The following is a 21,319-nucleotide window of genomic DNA, read 5'->3' on the forward strand; positions in this document are numbered from 1 at the left end:
TTTTTACCCGTATTTATTCCCAGTTAGAGCATGCTACTCCTTTTTTGTGGAAAGATTCCGATGTTTGTATGTAACAGTAAAAAATGCTTGATGTGGTTGTATTTTATATGGATATTTTATGTGTTTTGGACTTCAACAGCAGCAGGGTGTCTTTTTGCAGTTCCAGCTCCAATGTCTCACTGGAGAAGGTCACAGAGGCCATCTGGGCCCGACCACACTGCCACCTGCTGGCAGGAAATGTGTTTACAACTATCACACAAAACATGAAAACAAAAACTAACCCAAAACTATCTGAGCTTTTTTTCTAGTCTAATAAGCAGAGATGTGTAGTAACAAGTTATATTTCATTTAGTAACTATTTTTGGTAAAAAGGTATTTGAGAGAGTATTTTTACTACACCATAGTTTTTACTATTATTTTTGAAGTACTTATTGAGTAAGTACAGCCTTTATTTTACTGCACGTAGAACAATGATGTAAAACAAAAACAGTCCTATGTTAAAAATATTTTTTTTTTGAAAAAGTGTTTCTCCTGCCTGGTTTATTTCTAATTTTGGAATTTTAGTCTGTAAATTACCAAAGTTTGCCCATAACTTTAGATCAGCCTGAGTGTATGTTTGTTTAAATATTTAGAATGATTGTTTTGATAAAACGGTTACTCAATACTGGAGAAGGCTTATAAATTTTTTTGAATGGCTATTTATGTTTACAAGTCAATGTATTATTCTTCGACAGACTGGCAACCTGTCCAGGGTGAACCCCGCCTCTCGCCCGGAACGTTAACTGGAGAGAGGCACCAGAACTCCTCCCAACCCCACTAGGGACAAGGGTGTACAGAAAATGGATGGATGGATCAATACTTTATTAGTCATATCCAATGAAATGATGGGCTAAACCGTAATTTACATTGTACTGGTCAGCGGAGGAGGCTCCCTAAAAAGGTCCAGTGTGCTTTGGTTTGGGAGAAAGTGAATATTTGTTGGTTTTGCTCCTTTTGATTTCTTAAGAAACTTCCCGAAGTTATTTTTGTCTAAAATCCCCACCAGCTAAGTAAAGCCAAACAAACCTAAATCCAACATCAAATCATGCTGCATTCAGTGTACCTTGGCAGAGTCCAATAAAATCCAGTTTACCTTGGTTTTTGAAATATTTGCATCATCTCTTTACTCTCACAAAACATTTTAGTGGATGTTAAAGGAGAGATGAAAATCAGCTCATTGATAAAGGTTTGATCTATGGTTATTAAAACAGCCCTGGAAACAGATGAAGCAAATTACTCAAAACTACCTTGTTTGTTCTTCAGGTACTCATTCAGTAGGGTTGTTGTGTATTTTTGCTTTTCTGACTCTTAATCAGAGGCAGAGCAGACAAAAATTATACTCAAGCAACAGTAGCATTACTTCAATGACTCAAATACCGCAATAAAAAAAAAAAAAGTTGATCTTTTCATGCAACTTTGTCTTGGTCAATTAAATCATATCCTTATTTGTATGCTTATAATTTGACAAAAATGCCAAAAAGTTATTTTAAAACCCTACAGATATTTTTACAAGTGTACATAGGTCAAAATACTGAAAACATAAGCAAAACAAACAGGAAGAGGAAGAAGAAGAAGAAAAAAACAAGTTACATACACTTCTTTCATTTTATTGTCATTTTCTCTTACAAAAACAGGTAAAACCAGAATGCATAGACTGAGCCTCAGCAGGCTCATCTTTGACATGGAAAAAACACTAAAGGGTGAGAGCAAATTATTTAAAAAAAACAAAAACAGAAACAACAAAACACTATCTTCAGGTTTTCAACACACACTTCTATATGGTCTCTTCCATACAAAATACAAGCCAATGAGAACTGTTATGTAACTCATGTAGAAATACACAGAGGCAAACTCACTGACACACAAAGGCAAGTAGGAGGGCTGAATAAATCCTTCAGACAGACAATGACACAAGGGAGGAAATGTCTACTTATGAACACTTAAGGGGTCTGTTCATCCAACTACAACTCTTCACTGGTATCTACATGACAAGTTGGCAACAGATACCTAATAGAACAGCTTGAAATGTCGGAAAAAGAAAAAAAATTGGATTACAAAGTGTCAAGATCTTGAGATTTGACTTCATATTTGAATGGAAGGATCATTTCTGGTTAGGGCTGGGGGTCCCATAGATACATGTTGACGACCAGCAGCAACTGGGGCCTGGGAACTGGAATCATTAACTGATGGTCCTTCACCGTAGGAACACAGAGGGTTTCCCCTTGCTGTTTTCATCATAAAAGTGAACAAAACAGGGTGGGGTCATATCAAGGGTCAGTTCTGAAGCTGGAAACCAGAGTCTGGAACATAGAGAAACTCTCAAAACTACTGTGTAAAAAGCCAGGTATTTCTATGTAAAAAAAATTGAGACTGAGAAATCATTTTTAAAACGTTTTCCACATATCTTGACTTTACTCTACACTATTCACCTGGAAACAATCAGGGGGAGAAATGAGAGTACAAATCAGCAGTGACCCTTTTGCACATCTGTTGGCAACATTTCAGTTCCAGTTCCAGCATTTAGTCTTCTTCAGTTCACATCTGACACCCATTCTATCTGAAGGACCTGAAATAAAGTTCAGCTCTATCAGCAGATTTTTACTGACATTTGCTTCTCTTGCATAGACATTACCAATAATCTCAGTGAATAAATGTATCAGTCAGGAGAAGCACATACAATTAGTTCTACGGTATTAGATGTGAAACAAAAAGGGGGGGGGGGGGGGAACAGTCCCGATTACTAAGAAAAATAAAGCACAACAGGGAGGTTGAAAAAACTTTATGTTTTAAGAAAATTGAGGAAAAGAAATGGGCCAGGAAAGCTGGAGAGAGGTTGAAGTGATAGTAAAAGAGCTACAGGAAGTACCAACTGGTTGTGTTCTACATGTGGTATTTCCCTGCAAGACAGAACTATTTTGTCCTAAAAAAACACCCAGACCTACCTAGAGTCTCCTAAAACCTTGTGGGCCAATGTGTTGTTATCCAGTTGAGCCTACTTCTTGAAGAAATGCGGTATGTCAGCGAGAGAACATCGTATTTACACCCTAACATGGTGGTGGGAGCATCATGGTAAGGAGCACCTCATCTTCAGATGCAACAACAGTTTGTGTTAAGGTGAGAAAATTTGTGAACATTTCAAAAAGCAAGTTCAGATGTAAAATCCTTAGGTGACTGCTAGAAATCTGAGGACAAAGTTTGGAAACATACCAAACCTCTGGACACCTTAGGCAGTGTCCAGAGAACCGCACGGTCACCTGAAGACAAGAGTGAGTTTCCGACAAACTCCAAAGAAAACTAAATGCAGAAACTGATCTAAAGGAGGCATTAGTGATGGTGTGCACACTACTGCAAGTAGGCCATAGCAGGGATTTCCTTTCAACATTTTTTTTTTGTTATTAGTTACCTTGTACAACATAAATTTTTATTATTTTTTTTAAGGAAATAGTATTAAAATGATTTCTCACAGTCTCAGAAAAACAATGGGTGACCAAGTTGAAGGCTGCACTCAGGTGTTCGCTTTGGGGTTAATTATTACAAATGAAGTCAGATCAGAAATCTGGTTTTTCCTACGAAGATAAATTTGATCTCTGCAAACAACATTTATGCACAGAAAACAACAAAAAATAAAAGTGAAATGCTTCACATATAAATAGTAAAACATACACAGAGATGAGAAAGTTTAATGAATGTGCGTTTATGACGAGCATTTTATTGTCCACTTCTTCCACTTAGCTGGCTAAACACTATGGGTGTCCAGGTGTAAACACAAGAGGATTGTCCTCACCTGTAAAACAAGCCTGTCTCCACCACAAAGTTGAGGGGGGGAAAAATAAAAATTATGACTTCTGGAGAAAGTTCTGGAAAAGTGCAATTTGAACAATACCTTCTATGTAGATAACTGTAACTAGTAATGGGATAAGTCTGCTCTCCCCTAGATAAAATGCACTAAAAAGTTCCAACAACGGGCTCAAAACTGCAACACAATCACATTTTAGAGGTAATATATATTTTTCTAAGCGGGTATATATATATATATATATATATATATATATATAAAAAATCACAAATTTTGTTAGAATTTGTTAATTATATTAACTTTTTAATTCACAACATGGGTGAGTATAATATCCTTTCTTGGTTCTTCTTTATGTACATTCAGTTAGTTTGAGAACTGGATTCAGTTCTGCGGTAGCCAGATGACTTTTCACTTAAAACACAAACACCCACTGGTTCAGAAGTCAGCCGCGCCTACAGACTTCATTGCCAAGCACCGGCTGATTTTAAACTGTATGAACTCTGTAAACGTGTCTGTTCTGATAGAAACTCCAATACTGGAAACGCAGAAAACCTTTCAAATGAAAACTTGTGCGACTTGTTTGCTGTGCATCTCCGTCTGCGGGTCGATTTTACACGAGGCACATCATCTTTTCCCTCCTTTGCCCCTCAGGCAATCTTTCTTTCTCGTCGTTCCACCTCACTTTGATTCTGAAGGATACAGGGAGTACTATGTGCTACTTTAATCATCGCGAGAACTACAACAGGTTTTGAACAATTTTTTTGTACTCCATTTTATGCAGTTTGAACTGATTTAAAGGCTGCAGGTCAATTGGATGGCTTGCCTGGTAAAGAGGTGTGAGAAATATGCGAGTAAAATCATTTTACTGCAGCAACATAATCTTGCTATGAAAAATAAACTTGTAATTTATTCAGTTGACAAAAAATAAAATAAAAAAATCACACAAGGGAATAACTGAACAAAATCACGGATGGCACAACAACTGAGCTGCACAATACAATTTTACTATTTCCAATATCAAAATTGGAAAGAATTCTTCTACTTTATATTTGGTAGGATATTATGGTTCAGGCACAGTGGATTCTCACTCTGGATGCCAGTGAAACATCTGGTGAGTTGAAAAGCCTTTTACTGCCCCAGATGCCAACATCTGGTGTATATTTTAGTGACTAAAAGCTGAGGGATTTATTTTATTTTTATTTAACCTTAATTTACCCAGGATAAAACAAAATCTCCTTTACAAGGAGACTGTCCTGGGATAAATATAGCCGAATATCATCATCATTACAGAAGAAAATGATCCCATGCCATAGTAAAAATAATTGGTCCGAGCACTGAACCCTGTGGTACTTCACTACTAACGTAAGTAACAATAATGCAATCACATGTTTTACTGACATGGTACACCTCTTCTGGCAGATAGGCTGGTCGAGGAGTCACAATTGGCTTTTCTACACCACACAGTGAGCTGGATGTTAAAAATATCTCTGACAATTGGATGTTGGAAGTCAACAGATCACAAAAACAGCCATTAGATCCGATCTCCATTTGTTTGGGCCGATGTAAGGAAAAAGCCATTTGTGTTATACCATCACAAATGTAAACATGGGGAGTTTGCTGAACTTGAACTCTCTGGTTTGGACTGAGTTAGATTTGTGTATCATAAAAGAACAGATGAATAGGAAGGAGAGCACTTTATGCCCAATGTTAAGCACACAAGAGAATCTGATGAGGTGATGAGGATTCATTTCTCCTCCAAAGGAACTGGGAATAATGAGTCCATTGTATCAGAAGCTGACAACACTGAGAAAAATAATGATCAAAAACATATGACCAAATTTACACAAAAATATTTTCCCATGTCACCCCTGTCCTCAAATGTAACCCAATAGAAAAGGCTGGGGTGAGTTGAAAGGAGAACAGGGTCTTAGACAATTTTCAGTAATTGTGAAAACAGAAATGGTCCAACAACTTTTTGTTTGTATGCTCCAACATTTAACCTCCAAATGCTCACCTACTGGCAAAACAGACATTTGGATTATTTGCTACCAACAGCAATGGCAATAATTGGGCCACCAGTGATTTTATTCAAAATAATTATGAAGATCAATAAAAGGAGTCGCATGACAGGTTAAAAATGTTCACATTTTCAGTGAGATTATGTTGCTGCAATAAAACATGCATTTTAAGGCTATTTTTTCACATTTATAAAGGAGTTGCCAACAACTTGTCGGGTTCCTACTTCAGAACTCTGAACCTGAACAAGGGGCAGAACAGAAATCAAAACAATAACTTCCAGAGTGAATGCGAGTATCCTTGTGCCTTTCCTTTGGTTGTAAAACAAAACTCCAAGGCCTTGCTTTTGAGACAAAGACCGAGGTGCTTTCTCTAACCATTTCCATCAAGCAGATTGTTAGCAGTGCTAACTAATGTGCAGGTGCTGCTGTTTTCTCCTCTCCATGTCTGATCAGGGCTAGGGTTACACAAACTCTCTTAGGGGTAGGGAGGTTTTAACCGTTCAGGAGGTAGACAGTCAGCTCATAGGTGCACATCATGATGGCGGTGTTAGGAATCTGGCGTACCAGGTGGGTGGCGAGGCCGCGATACAGGGCGCGGTAGCCCTCCTCTCTGGGTACTGTGGCTAGAGTCTGGAAGAAGGAACGATATTTGGTGCCCTCTTCTCGTAGCCTGGTGCGGATTACCTCTGCAAATTAAATGATTTGGGTAAGTAAAAATTTAAAAAAGATCGTAATTTAGCTTTAGCTGCTTATAATTGATCTCCAACTCTCACCATGAGGATAAGCAATAGTTGTGGCACAAGTCTTGGATGTGGCAGCAGCAAGCATCATCCCGACAAAGTCCGAAGCATCTTTTGATGCCTCTTCTTCTTCGTCCATGTTCTGCGGCGTTTTGGCCTCCAAGAGGCGCCGCTTAATGTTTTCATAGATAACAAAGTGGATCACAGTCTCTGAGATGCCGGCATAGGATGCAGACATTCCCCTGTAGAATCCACGAAAGCCGTCTGCTTTGTACACCCGACGAACGCACTCCAACGCACTCATCCTCCGCTCCCCTCGATTCCTGAAATAATAATAAAAAAGGAGGGATGTGGAATGATGTGAAAAGCACAAAGCATCCTCTGGCATTTGATTTGCATATGGCAGCAGAGGCGACTCAAAAATAAGCACAAGCAAATACTGAGAGCATCACTTCAAGCAGACTTAACATATTTACAGACAAAGTTGGGTTTTTCTCCATCTTAAAAGCATGCATTTATTTTTTGTTCAGTTTTTGATTAAAAACTGCCGTGAGTGTGTTCTTCCAGCAAATGGCCATTTTTAAATCTGTATACTCTAGTTAATGATTGCTAAATTAGTTGATGATTATTTCAATTATCAATTTACTAAATCGCCTTAATCATTTCAGCCCCAGGATCTTTTCCTCTTACTATTAGATTTTGTTTAATTAAGTACCATTACAGACGCAAGTTTAATGCTTGTTAATGAGCTTCTTTTAACATGGTACAATCAGTTCCCAATATACAAGTGACAAATCACAGAGGTCCATCCATCCATCCATTTTCTGTTCACCCTTTGTCCCTAATGGGGTCGGGAGGGTTGCTGGTGCCTATCTCCAGCTACGTTCCAGGCGAGAGGCGGGGTACACCCTGGACAGGTCGCCAGTCTGTCGCAGGGCAACACAGAGACATACAGGACAAACAACCACACACACACTCACACCTAGGGAGAATTTAGATAGACCAATTAACCTGACAGTCATGTTTTTGGACTGTGGGAGGAAGCCGGAGAACCCGGAGAGAACCCACGCATGCACAGGGAGAACATGCAAACTCCATGCAGAAAGACCCCGGCCGGGAATCGAACCCAGGACCTTCTTGCTGCAAGGCAACAGTGCTACCAACTGCGCCACTGTGCAGCCCTAAATCACAGAAGTGATTATTATAAATGGTAAATAAACTTGTGGTTTAAGGATTTGCATAGTCATTTTGAACAAAAAACCTGAATATTTTAAACAATCATAAAGAGGAAAAAATATTTTTCGCACTCATGTTTTATAAGTCAAATGCTGTCCCCAACAAGAATCAGCAAAGCCTTAAAGAATTTTACATTCCTTAAAATCAATAAAACAATTCAGAGAATTCCCACAAGTCAAAATCAAAGCAGCTAGTGTTCCTACCAAAGTCATTCTGCAGTTTCTACATCTGCCATCTCAGTATAATGTTTACCTTGCATCCAACTGTAAGCGCGTTTTTATGAGCCATATTGGATTTGTTGCAGTGATGGCTGTAAAACCTAAGGAAGGAGAAAAAACAGGAGGATTACACAACCAGAAACTTCTAAAATACAATAAGCTATGTTTTAAGCTGCCATTTGTGATATTTAGCAATACTGTAAAATCACAGCAATATGTAAATGTTCTTGTAGCTGTGTCCATGTCAGCAATAGAATAAAATGGTGAAAACTAGTTTTAAAACTACATAAATCTAAGCTCTATAAAGGCAGCTTATAGAAGGAAATATAGCCTGTTTATAGACCATCAGGTGTGAGTAACAGCATGTCAGGGAGGCTGTATTTAGCTGTAATAGCTTTTACAAATGAAACAAAAAAAATAAAAACATAGTAAGGGAGGAGAGGACAAAAATACTGAAAGAGAAAGAGAAGAACCAGGTACAAAAAGAGAGGCACAGATCTGTGGTGAGTACTCACGCAGACCCAAGTAACTCCTCACAGATGCAGCTAGAGACCCCTGGTGGTACGGGGGTCTCATGCCCTTGCGAGAGGAGAGCTACGGTAGAGTAAAAGCCTAAAACAGACACAGGCTTGTGTGTAGCAACATGACCGGCATGCAACCATTTGACTCCCCATTCCCCACAAAAACACAGGAATTAATCCACCACAAACCGAAAAAAAAACAACTAAGAAAAAATTATCATCCTCAAACAGATCACACGAGAGGAACAGGGACAGCTGAACAGTGTAAGTCACCTTCTGAATTTTCAGCCCTCTAATATATTTCTCCATCATTTAGGTGCCATTTGTTTATTCTGGAAATCTTTGTTCATACATTTCTATTACCATCAAAATAATTTTGCAGTACATCTTTAATGTCATGCTGTTCTGTTCTGTACGGATTAAGCTAAATGTGAAGCAGAGTCAAAAAAATAAATTAAATTTTATTAATCTAAAGCAGCTTTTCATGGACCATGTCATAGGAAAGCACTGTGCTGAGACTGCTGACACCTCATCCAGTTCTGCTCTCACAGTGCAAACACTAAAGAATGTGTTGAGTGAAACTGAAAGGGAGACCCACTGACACATGCCGACCTTGACTAGCCTTTTAAAAGGCCAAAGTTACGGTCCACTAAAAGCATCAGTGGAGTCCACTCTCTGTTTCACCCAGTATCACACACAAAGCTGTAGCTGTCTGACTGTGTGACTGACAGATCTGTTTTCTACAGAAGGATTAGAGTCCTTCAGAGCAGAAACCGACAAAACACAACTGTATTACTGTATCGATTTTTTTATTTTATCCGTTGAAATAGAAATTGTTTTAGTAAATACAGTGCTTCTTCTTCTGGTACACCCAACAACTTTTATTGTATTTTTCAGGTATTTTACGTAGAAGACCAACACAAAGTTGTTTACCAAGTAGCTGGATCTCCCAACTCTGATTTGTTTTGAAAACCATTTCCAATTTTCCTTTCACATCACAAACCAACACAATTTTGTGTTGGTCTATCTGATAAAATCCACCAAAATAAAAGTTTGAATTTGTAACATGACAAAACATGAAAAAGAATTCAGAATATTCTCCATAAGTCATTATCTGGCTGTTTAACTTACTTTTACTTCAGGCACTATAAAACCAAAGCAGAAAACTACTTCTATAGCTCTACATAGCAGCACAACCCCCGCAACTGCACTCAAGTCTGATCTTGCAGCACCATAGTAACTAACAGCAACCCGACACTAAACCACACAGAAATCATTTGCTGAAAAAAAAGCTGCTCACTTGGTTGCTGAATTTGACACGGCACTGCCCTGTCAGTCTGATCTCATGGTTACCTGCCATTCCAGCCGACAGCATGTGCACTTGCGTAGAGTCCGGTTCCAACACAGCGTTCAGCTTCTCTTTGGCGGTGGAGTAAGCAGCAAAGTAGATTGCTCTGTTTGAAGGAAAAGCAACAATTGGATCAGTGGGTGTTTTACCTGAATGAGGTCAAACAAGCTAAGTAGGACACTTTTTTTTCCCTTTTTTTATTTCTCTACAAAACAAATTACTTTAAGCCTCCAACTGCAAGTCAGGTTCCTAATTATACACAGACAGGATCTGCTTAGTGACTTTTAATAATTCATGAGATGAAACACCAACAGCAGAATTAATTTTCACCGTCTCTTCAGACAAATGCCATTCAGAAAATAAGGCATAAGTGTGTGCCATTCAGAAAATAAGGCACACACTTATTTTTGTTTTTTCATTTTCAGTACAACTGTTTGTGTGCGTTGCAACATCAATAACAATGCATATTCATCATGTTATAATCTAAAGTATTGCTTTGGAGGTGTCTTCACTTTTTTTTTTGCAGTGATAGCAGAATTCATTCATGTAATCAAACACTATGTACTCCGAACAGTGCCACCTGTTCCCCTCAGCATCAGCTCTGTGTTATTAGTCCTCACTTTTCTCTTCTCATTAATGTGGAGAAACGCACTGTAAATCGCCGTCTGTGAGTTTCCTAATTACGCACCAGCTGTTGTTGCCATGTCTCCAATGCGCAAACTGCTGAGAAAGCCATTAAGGTGAACGGCACCTTAATGACCATGCTCTGTTAATGCGTCTCTGTTGCCAAGTAACCTTAAAAAATCTTGTTTTTTAAGGTTACTTGTGTTGAGTAACCTCAACACAAGTAACCACTCATTATGAGTGGCTCATAATGACAGCTAATGTACAAAACCCGTCCACGTTAACGAAAAACTGTGCATGCCTACTACATGCTACAAACTAGAAATAATAAAGCAGTTTCTAATAAAAAAGATATTTTTATCTGTCTGATTTATCTTCATGTATTAAACCTTTGTCATTAAGCATTTTTTTCTGGTTTTATTCAACTGATGGACTTTTATTTTCAGCCATCAGGGGAGTGGGAGTAACTCCTCCAGCTAATCTAATATTTCAGTGTTTGAAAACATTTGTTAAAAAGTTTTACAATGTTTAACATATATTTCTGCTATATATCATAAACCAATCAAAGGGTTACAGTGGACAGATGGTGATTGAAACATACTTGTTTTTTTTATTTTTCTGTGTGATGCAGCGCTTACACAGGCGTTAGCTTAACATGAGCAAATCCAACAGTGCCAATGGACGTAACTGACCAACAGTGAGCTTCTACAGGAAAGATTGAGATTTGCACTCAAAGTTTTGGAGTACAAAACTTCAGTCATGTCATATTTGACTGAAGTTTTGTACTCCAAAACATCACAGTTCCCAACACAGAACCGTATGGAACTCCTTTAACTACCGAAACGGCAAAGAAATAAAAGAAAGAAAGTACTGGCAGAATTATAATACTAACAGGATTTGTCAAAGCAATATATTGAAAGAAAATGTTTCCATGTCTTAATTTAAGATGGGCAATAATTGATGTTGTTGAGGGTATTTATTCAGATAGATGCTGTGTTGACCATTAAAGTAGAAGAGAGCTCACCTGGAAGGTGCCACGCCCACTAAGTTTGGCCCCAAGCCTCTGAAGAGAGATCGAGGTCCCTCTTTCTCCAAAATCAGTCTGAGTACAAAACACACAAACACACATATTTATCTCTACAATCACATAATTGTTAAAGAATGAACAAATTTCCCAACAACTATGCACAATCTAAATTAAAACCAGTCTATTCTGTTACAGTCAGTTTTTGGTCTAAAATATTTCATTTTGACTCATGACGTTGAACATTTTGTTGTTCGATGTTGGTGATAGCATTCGTTGAAGCTATTTTTGCTACCGCTGTCACACCGCCATGACACCAAACCAAACTCTATTCAAGTGGCAGAGGAACTTTGACCTACATGCAAAGCCTAAGATGTGTCAGTGGAACACAATTATAAAAATAGTCTGACATTTTTGGATTCTCAGTCAAGGTCATTTGGACATACAATAATAAACTGACAATAATTTATCAAATATAAGCTCCAACATTATGCTCTGCCCTGAACTTGAGTTGTTTCTGTTCACACATGTTGGATCTTATTTCCCTTTAACAGCCATGCTGAGTCATGCTCTGTCAGTAATCTCAGGATTCCAGTAAACAACTTTCAATTTATGATAGTTTCTGTTGTCGTCTAGCTTAAGCAGTTTTTTTTGTTTTTTTAAACAGTTTGTCCAATCACTGAGATCATAACATTTGGTTTCAGGAAGTGGTTACTGTGGCCACTTCCTGGGGGACCCTGGACACAGTAAACAAAAACAAAAGCCACAATGTGGTGCAAGGAGCGAGTAAAGAAAAAGCCGGAGCCAAATGTTTCACATAACAAAAGTTGCATTCATCTCACTTTAAGCTTGGTTACCGACTAAAAAAGGCCTACGAATATAGCAGAGGCAGGTACACATTAATGGGTGCAAGATTCATAGGTCTTTCATCATTTCACATTCTACACTATGACAACAAACAATAGTTTGCTGGGATTTTAGCTGATAGAAAAACACAAAGCAGAGCATAGTTTTAAACCACAGAAAATTATACACAAATATTTTTACTAAAGAAACGTGAAGTTCTATCATCACCCTGATCATCTCATCTCAACAGAGAAGCATTGTGGTGGCTGTATCATTATGTGGTGATGCTGTTCTGGCATGTTGCTAAGGGCATTTCTGAAAAAAAATCTGTTAGATGCTGCAAGACTTGAGAATGGAGCAAGACTGACTTTCCATTAGGACAATAACCCTAATTATACAACCAGAGTTATAGTTCAGAAAAAATTAAAGTGGCATAATGCGCATCTGCTTGAGAATGTACACAAAGATTAAAAAATTCATGAGTTGCTCTCTGTCCAATCTGATTGAGTTTGAGCTATTCAGCAACCAACAATGGGTAAAAGTTTCAGTCTGTAAATGTGCAAAGCTGAGAGACATAAACCAAAAGATTTGCAAATTTAGTTTTAACCAAAAGGTGGGTCTACCAAATATTAACTCAAAAAGGACTGAGGACAATACACCTTCCAGATTTTAATTTGTATTCCTCTTTACAAATGTGCTCTAGATTGTGCTGGTCTATAACATAAAATCCTTACAAAATGATTATGTGTGGTTGTATCCTGATAAAACTGATCAGAGGAGAAGAATGCATTTGAAAGACTTGGTATCTCCATTTGAAGACAAAGTATATTCTGTACTTATGAATCTAAAAGGAAAGAAACTATTCGACTACTCACTTTAGACAGTGCAGGGGGCCTGGTGGAGACACACGGGTCACGCTGGGCCCATTGACGGTACTTAGTTGGACCTCAGACACATAGAGAGTGATGGAGGAAGACTGCAGACGAGTCTTCACCACTTCCAGTGGACACGTCAATATGGCTCCTACAGTGCCCCCACATCTGGTACAAAAATAAAGAAGACAAGCAAGATATAAAAAAATCATGACATCAAATGCACACGTTTTTAAACTCTGAAATTCACCTTTTCAAGTGTTTTTCTGCTAAAAACATAATCTTACAATACTGTAAATTTGTGTTTAAAATAGAAAAATAAATTCAGATAGGTCAGCAAGACACAAAGACATGAAATGATAAATTAGTTATTCCCATATTTTTTAAAAGCAAAGCTTTATAAAGCCTACGCAAAAAAAGGAATCTACACGTGTATGAAAACAATCTTACTTCACATTCCCTCCCTTAACTTTCTTTTTCAGTGAATCTCCTACCAGGACCAAAGCATTCATAAAAAACAGCTCAGTTGTTTCTAAAAAGCCTAATCTCAGACACACTGATAACAAAAGACAAAAACAATATGTACATGTGCTACACGATTGAGCTAATCAAAGCAGGACCAGAGTAGGGAATATCAAGTGGGGTTATCTCTCATTACTGGTTAATTTTCAATCCGTAACAAACCAGCCGGAGGGGGTCCGGTTAGAGAGCTCTTTGGCAGGCAAAGGACATAAAACTACTGTAGAAAACTGAAGATGTACAACTTCTCACTAGTGAAAGCATATGGGGATGAGCTCAAGATTGAGTTATTTAGCATATACACAACATAGATGACTGCAATCTCACTACTCAAATTTTCCTGGTTTGATTTAATCAAAGCAGATTTTATTTAAAGGGAAAAGCTGTTTAACATCAAAAAGGAGGTCTAGGCTTATAAAATAACAATAAAACCACAAAGTAGCAGAAAAAAACTGCAGTGAAAGCACGGCAAAGTGCTCAAAGTTACTTTCTACTCTCATCTTTTTTGTTTTGGACTCAACTCCCAGTAAGTCATGGCATTTGCATACAAGTTCACACTGAACCAGGTTCTGCTAAAGGTCTCTTCCTGAAAAGATCTGTTCTTGCTTAGGCGAAGGGACTTTTGCAATATCAGTGGTTATATGCAAACAGTTGGGTTCCTTTTGAGAGATTACCAGTAGCATTATGAACTGCATATAGTTGGATTGTATTAAAAGTAGAATTAAATTTGACAGCATCGAACTGAATTTGAATTAGCCTATATGAGTGAATTGTATTAGATGGCATTTAATAACATATGTCTTTGTAGTTGTACATGGTTTAAATCCTATTGTTTTGCAAACGTACTTTGGAATATTTCTTGTGAAATTGCGATATGTAAAAGCAAGCTGAGCTGAATTATCGGCCTATACGCAAACAAAATGTCGATATTATACATTTTCTAAAATATGTAAAGTGGGGTTAAATAACTCAAAGTAAATAAATCTTCATTACCATGCTTAAACTGGATCTAGCAAAGAATGAGACATTCAGATATTGCTTTATATCTCACAACTCCTGTTGGTATGTGGCTTCTATATGCCATTTTTCTTATATTTTTATGCAATTAGGGCTAATACGCAGAGGTTTTGACACATCTGTATGATGTGTCAAAACCTGCACATTAAACCTGAAAAAATTGTGACGTCAAAAAAACCAAAAAAACATAGGAAATAGTATTGCTTTTACTGATTGTTAACAAAAACGGAAGGCGTGACCACAAGCTAGCCATTTCATTCATATATGTAACTGTCATTGAAGTGTCAGCTCGTACGGGTACACGATCAGGGACAAGCCTTTGTAGCCCATATCTGTCAGGCTGATGTTTAAGCTACACAATTACAGGACTACCTTTAATAACATTCCACTTACATTTATATACCACCGTAATTATTGAAAAGCTTCATCTAGCTGGTAGCTGCTAGCACAGAGCTAACTAGCTTAGCTTCTGGCGTACACGACTGTAGAACATACTCACCCCCCAGCAAACAGATGAACTAAAGTATCTCTTTGACTCATTGTGTATCATATTCGAGAACCGTCCGCGGAGAGCCACACAGCAACGAAGGGAGCCACGGATGTCAAGCCACGGGGTAAGCGACCCCGAAATGACAAAACAGCTACACTGTCCGCCTGTCTTATGTTCGAGGTCAGCTGCGTACAAGAAAACGAGAGTAGGTAACAGCTAACTGAGCTAGCTCGCGTTAGCTAACGAAGCTAACAGGTTTCCTGTGATAAAGGTGGATGTCGGAGCACAAGCTTAGCGTCTCCACCTTCCGAAACAGGACACTACTTCATCAAAGTGTTCATATCTGTAAAGTAGCCTATTAATTAAAGTCTAACACTGCAACTTGCAGAAAGGGGAGGATTCGCTCTGTCTGACCTCCCCACGTTGACGTGTTTTGCCTGACTGTGTGCTCAGCGGGTCAGGTCGCAATGTTTATCATCGAATTGCAAGCCGCAAAACAGTGAACGTGATTGGCTGAGGGGTGCCTAAGGCCCGCCCCGTCACTACTCCTTCACGTGATAGCCACCTTTATTTTGAAGGGCAGAGATCATCAGAGCTGTAGAGGCGGTGAGACCAGAGACTGGGTGAAAAGATCTAAGTCAGGAAATCTGACCGTTTCACTGGTTTTGGATTAATGATATTTTAAAGATGAGTTTTAATATTTTGCCAAAATTATCTCTTATGCTGTAATTTGTAATAGTTGTACAAATTGTTTTGCTCTACTCTCTTTTACTCAGACTTGAAGCAGACATATCCATTCTTTGAATTCATTTTGCTCTATTTCTTTAACAATCACGGTAAAACACATCTTACATATTTGCATAGTGACCCTTTTATAGCCAACTAATTACTGGCATGATCAGACATTTGAACCTTGGACTTTCAGATAAAATGCAGAACTCTCATCTGAGTTCCTGAAGAGAACTGATACAAAATCCTTATGCAGTTTGAGTTGGCAATTCATTATTCATCAAATATGTTCCATTCATCCATCCATCCATTATCTTTACACTCTTATCCCTAGTAGGATTGCCAGGGTGCTGGTGCCTTTTTCCAGTGGTCAACGAGCGAGAGGCGAGGTACACCCTGGACTCATATGGTCTCATATGTGTTACATAACTCAAATGGGTTGCATGTTATGATTTTTCTTCTGAAAGAAAGGAACTATTGGTTGCAACTGCCAGATAGAGTTCATGATCTAAATTTTTGATACAGTAGCTCTTTTTAGACAGTGTATCCTGGTTGTGGTGACAACTGTGAGAGAAAAAAGAGAAGACAACTAAAGTATACTCCACATTTAACATGAGGTTTCCAAAGTGGGACAGGAAAATAAAACTCATACTGCCTTTAATTTTATAATTACAGACGCCTTTTAACTGCTTAAGATCATGTGCTGCTACTTCCCATGTAATCACATTACTTCCAGACAATATGGAAGTCAGAAGCAGCACAAGGTGCTGCTGGGGAAAGTTTATAATCTACAGGTTATCTTCATTTTGTTAGGGAAGCACTGCGAGACTTAGTACAGACTTAGTACCAATACATTTTCTATTTTTACAACATTGTCTGTCTTTTATATAGTTTATAGGCCAAATGAGGCATTTCTATTAAACAGTTTAATACAGTAAATAAAAAAACAACAATATAACTATAACTGTTGTTATAGATATAAAATCTATTGTCTTTAAATAGATTTTATTTTCCCCTTCAAAGCACGGTCTCAAATCTTTACCCTTGCAGAGTTAGAGACGGAGTCGTGCTGTAGGAGAGTGGTTGTTTGGAGGTAGCCTTACAACCCTATCGCCATGTCATTTTGCTGAGGGTGCTGCTTGAATATGGGCTATTGTAGAATTACTTTGAGTGGTCAGTTTTACTACAAAATTGCATTCTTATTTTCTTACTGACCTTTATGTTTTCTGGACATCCAATGTTACCCAATGTTGAACAATATCCTCTACATATCTCCTAAACTCTATAGTGCATGACCTCTGCTCTAGTAATGCTAATTCACAGTAAGCTAATTAAATTGAATCCTGTACATGTGGGTCCCCATTAATATCATTACATAATCTACTTTGTTTTCAGACTGGGTCTTCTTAGGTACATGGTTAGAAATTGCATTGGAGTCTTAATATTGAGGTAAAAGTCCCTTCAACAAGGGTATTGTTAAAAAAAAAACGGTCCAGCCCACTGAAATACTTGTGACCACCATTAAAGTCTGTAGTACGTTTCACTTAAAGTACTATTCATTTAAAGTACTTGCAGTTTACCTTGTCCATTATGAATCAAATGTCCATTCAACCATTGCTGTGGGTTTTTGTGCCAAGCTTAATGTATTCTCTCATACTACCTGTGAAGAACTGCAGGAAACAATCCTTTAAAATTGTGAAAGTTGTTTTTCAGTTTGTTCTTACCTCTTTTTTTTTCTTTCTGCAGCAAAAATAAATATCCCAAACATGATCTAGGGTCGTATGTGAAGAAAATGTATTTTTGTTCTGTTTGTTTTGGCTGTTGATGCAGAGGCCATCATCTTGGTTACCACGGTCTGGACAAATAAAATGTTAGTCTGAACTTTGACTGCAAACATTCTTCTGTGGCTTTTAGTTGGCCTCTGAGGACAAATGCAGTCACAGCTAAAAAGATTTGCAGCCAACATTTGTGCACAAAAAAGAATATGTGTTTATGAACAAGAAGGAATTAATCTAAAAGAACAAATGCTGATTTAAATGACCTTTTATGCTTTCTTGTACATGTTAGAATAAGTCCATGGGCTACACTGAACATGTTCACTACATTTTTTGCAAACAATCATTTGCAGATGAGAAATCACCTGATCAGTTCTGCCAAAATGAGCTTCTAGAATACGCTGTTTTAGGGTTATGTCAGTATTAAGCAAATAAGCTGCTGCTGATTTCAGCAAAAAGTGTCTTTAAACAATCCTTTTTGCCGAAGTGAAAGAATTAGACATTGATTGGGACTTTCTGAACATATACATCTAATTTATTCTACTGTAGCTCTTGTTGTATGTTTAGAGCTGTTGTATTGTTGGAAGATGAACCACTTCCCTCAATCTCAAGTTTTTTGCAGCGATTTACTCCAAGATTGTCCTGGATTTTGCTTCATTCATCTTCCCCTTAACTCCTGCTTGACTGTCTCTGCTGAAAAATCATCCACATGATAATTCCACCAAGGTTCCCTCATGAGGTTAGTGTTGTCCTCATAGGAGACAACACACTATTATATTTGGCATATTTTGTATGTATGCCAAAAAGTTAGGGTTTGGTGTTATCCAACCAGAGCATTTTCTTCCATACACTTGCTGTGTCCATCACAGAACTACACGTTACAAAGACAATACTGAAATTGTCTTGTCAACAGAATTACCGGCATGAGCTGTGGAAATTCATGGCTTGGTAGGTTTGTTGTTCTGTCACCCTCTTTCTATTTCCAGATGATGGACTGAACAGAACTGTGTAATATGTAAAGCCTGAAATATAAATGTAGAACTTAATCCTGCTTTATTATTCACAGCCCTATTTCTGCCCAGTCTGCTCTGATCCTTGGTTTTCATGAGAATATACCCTAAAAAAAATCTAAGATTACATCTGTAGTTATACTGAGATTAAATTACATTCAAGGATAGAAAAGAGAGTTGATTACATAAAATTGTATTTATGGACATACTGTATATCCATCCATCCATCCATCTTCTTCCGCTTATCCGAGGTCGGGTCGCGGGGGTAGCAGCTTCAGAAGGGAGGCCCAGACTTCCCTCTCCCCGGCCACTTCTTCCAGCTCTTCCGGGGGAATCCCGAGGCGTTCCCAGGCCAGCCGAGAGACATAGTCCCTCCAGCGTGTCCTGGGTCTTCCCCGGGGCCTCCTCCCGGTGGGACGTGCCCGGAACACCTCACCAGGGAGGCGTCCAGGAGGCATCCTGACCAGATGCCCAAGCCACCTCAACTGGCTCCTCTCGATGTGAAGGAGCAGCGGCTCTACTCTGAGAAACTGGCTCTTGGGACATACTGTATATTAGTGAGTAAAAAGGAAGTGAACGCAAATTCACACCACACTTTTTAGATGTATTTTTGTGGACAGTTTTTCCAAGGCTTTGCATATGTAAAGTCACAAGGGTTTTTATTATTATTTTATTATTATTATTATTGTTATTTTAAAATAAAAGACCAGCCATCATGATTTTGTTGAGAAGATTTTCCTGCTGTTTAAAGAAATGTGGAAAATTGTACATTTGTAACAGACATTCAGAAACCCGGTAACAGAGTGACATCCATATTATGGTGCTGCCTTATAAAGCAAACTGATTTGGGGAATCCCTTAGTTTAAAGTAATCCCATGCAAACTCTGTGTCACCATAAAAGTATGCAAGGTATAGTTTGGTATTTTGCAAACATATTAACTCAGACTTAGGATTTTTAACTGCAGCAAATTGATCTAACAGCTAAAATAATTAATGGGTACTACACAACCAATTTATAATGTGTTTCCTTTGTGATTATCTTGTCCTGGCTAATCCTGTCGGTTACAAATGCAAAATCTCTTCTCCATGACTCTGAAGTGTTTCTGGAAACATGTATATCCAGTCAACACAATATCAATAATTAACCACTGTTTGACCGTCTGGGCTACTGAACTTTTAACTTTGTTGTTAAGTACATTAAAACAATAAGGTGCAATCGGTTCAGGAAACACCCACCCATTCATTTTCAGTTGCTGGGTAATAATTTTCAAAACTGCAGGCTGGAGCGTGGAGCCAGCACAGGACAGGACAGGAGAGAGGTACAACCCATACAGCTGTGCAAACACAAACACACATTTGAGGACAATTTGGAAACGCAATTTACCTGACATGAACATGGACTGTGGTAGGAAGTTCGAATACCCAGAAAAAGACCCTGTACCTTTGAGACAACACTGCTAACCAACATGACACCATCAACCCTTCGGAAAATGTCTTTTTGGTATTTTCAGAGCTTTAAGTTTAACACATGTGACCACAGAGTGGTCAGTCATTACAGAGGTGCTCACATGTTCTCTGGCATTTAGTCATTGCTTCGCAATATTGCACTGGGATGTGCAATACTGTGCAAAAGTCTTAAATCCTTCCTCATTTCTTTTTAAACTGTATATTTTTCTTTTAAGGAGACACAGCTTGCTTCTGTTTAGAGTCAGATTTCTCCAGCTTTTCTGAAATTCTACCTTTTGTTGACTACATTGGTTGTTCTTTCACTCATATTAGGAACATATTGTAAAACAAAACAACAATAAACAAAAGCATATAATACTATTTTATACAATAGATTTAGATTCACAGATATTTCCATGTCCATTTTTTATTTAGAGAAAAATCATTTGTTACAGTTATAACATATGTAATCTTCATGTAAAGTAGTAGTAAGAAAACCATGTTAAATGCAGAATTCCTTATTTTGTAAACTGAAAGTGATTGCATGTGCTCTGCAGCTTGCCTGGCTTGTGATTCACATCTGCACTAACTTAAACAATGGCCTTCATAAATATTTGCACTCCTAGAAGTGTGAAAATACATCAGTTAATGTATATTTTACATAAATGGAAGAATATCACACTTATGAATCTAGTAAAAATCCAACTCTAATTTAATTGGATTTATTCTGTTTTAAAAAGTCCCAAGCTAAGAAATTGTTTTATTTTTAAAAGTGATCAGTGTCACAATCATTGGTGTCCCTAACAATTCCCTTTCTTGTCTTTATCTGTTTGTCTCAGGTTACCCATCCATCACAGAGCAACACAAGACAAACACCCATGAATGCACACACTCATACCTCATACCTTGCAGAGTTTAACTGACCTAGCAGGTATGTTTTTACATAGTGGTGCTGGAGAAAAGTCAGGCCTGAACAGAGAGAACATGCAAACTCTATGCACAAGGACCCCAGGCCTGGATTTGAACCCATGATCTTCTTCGCGGAAGGCAA

General features: G+C 38.1%; 1 protein-coding gene across 1 annotated transcript; it reads right to left on the reverse strand.

Annotated features, from left to right (window-relative positions):
* Positions 1 to 1,630: 1,630 nt before the first annotated feature.
* Positions 1,631 to 15,766, reverse strand: LOC114161599 (solute carrier family 25 member 36-A). Its single transcript, XM_028044964.1, has 7 exons — positions 15,318 to 15,766; positions 13,286 to 13,450; positions 11,565 to 11,642; positions 9,922 to 10,022; positions 8,082 to 8,148; positions 6,627 to 6,916; positions 1,631 to 6,539 (listed from the first exon to the last, which is right to left on the reverse strand). The coding sequence occupies exons 1-7, from the start codon at positions 15,356 to 15,358 to the stop codon at positions 6,346 to 6,348; spliced, it is 936 nt and encodes a 311-aa protein (XP_027900765.1). The 5' UTR covers positions 15,359 to 15,766; the 3' UTR covers positions 1,631 to 6,345.
* Positions 15,767 to 21,319: the final 5,553 nt, after the last annotated feature.

This window comes from Xiphophorus couchianus, chromosome 18 (genome assembly GCF_001444195.1).
Source record: "Xiphophorus couchianus chromosome 18, X_couchianus-1.0, whole genome shotgun sequence".
Lineage (NCBI taxonomy): Eukaryota > Metazoa > Chordata > Actinopteri > Cyprinodontiformes > Poeciliidae > Xiphophorus > Xiphophorus couchianus.

Excerpts from the sequence above, each read along its gene's own strand:
- LOC114161599 (XM_028044964.1), bottom strand. The coding sequence starts at position 15,358 with ATGAGTCAAAGAGATACTTTAGTTCATCTGTTTGCTGGGGG. Across the intron at positions 8,149-9,921 it reads GCTGTCGGCTGGAATGGCAG|GTTTTACAGCCATCACTGCA; the intron begins GTAACCATGAGA and ends CTCCTTCCTTAG. Across the intron at positions 6,540-6,626 it reads AACTATTGCTTATCCTCATG|AGGTAATCCGCACCAGGCTA; the intron begins GTGAGAGTTGGA and ends TTTAATTTGCAG.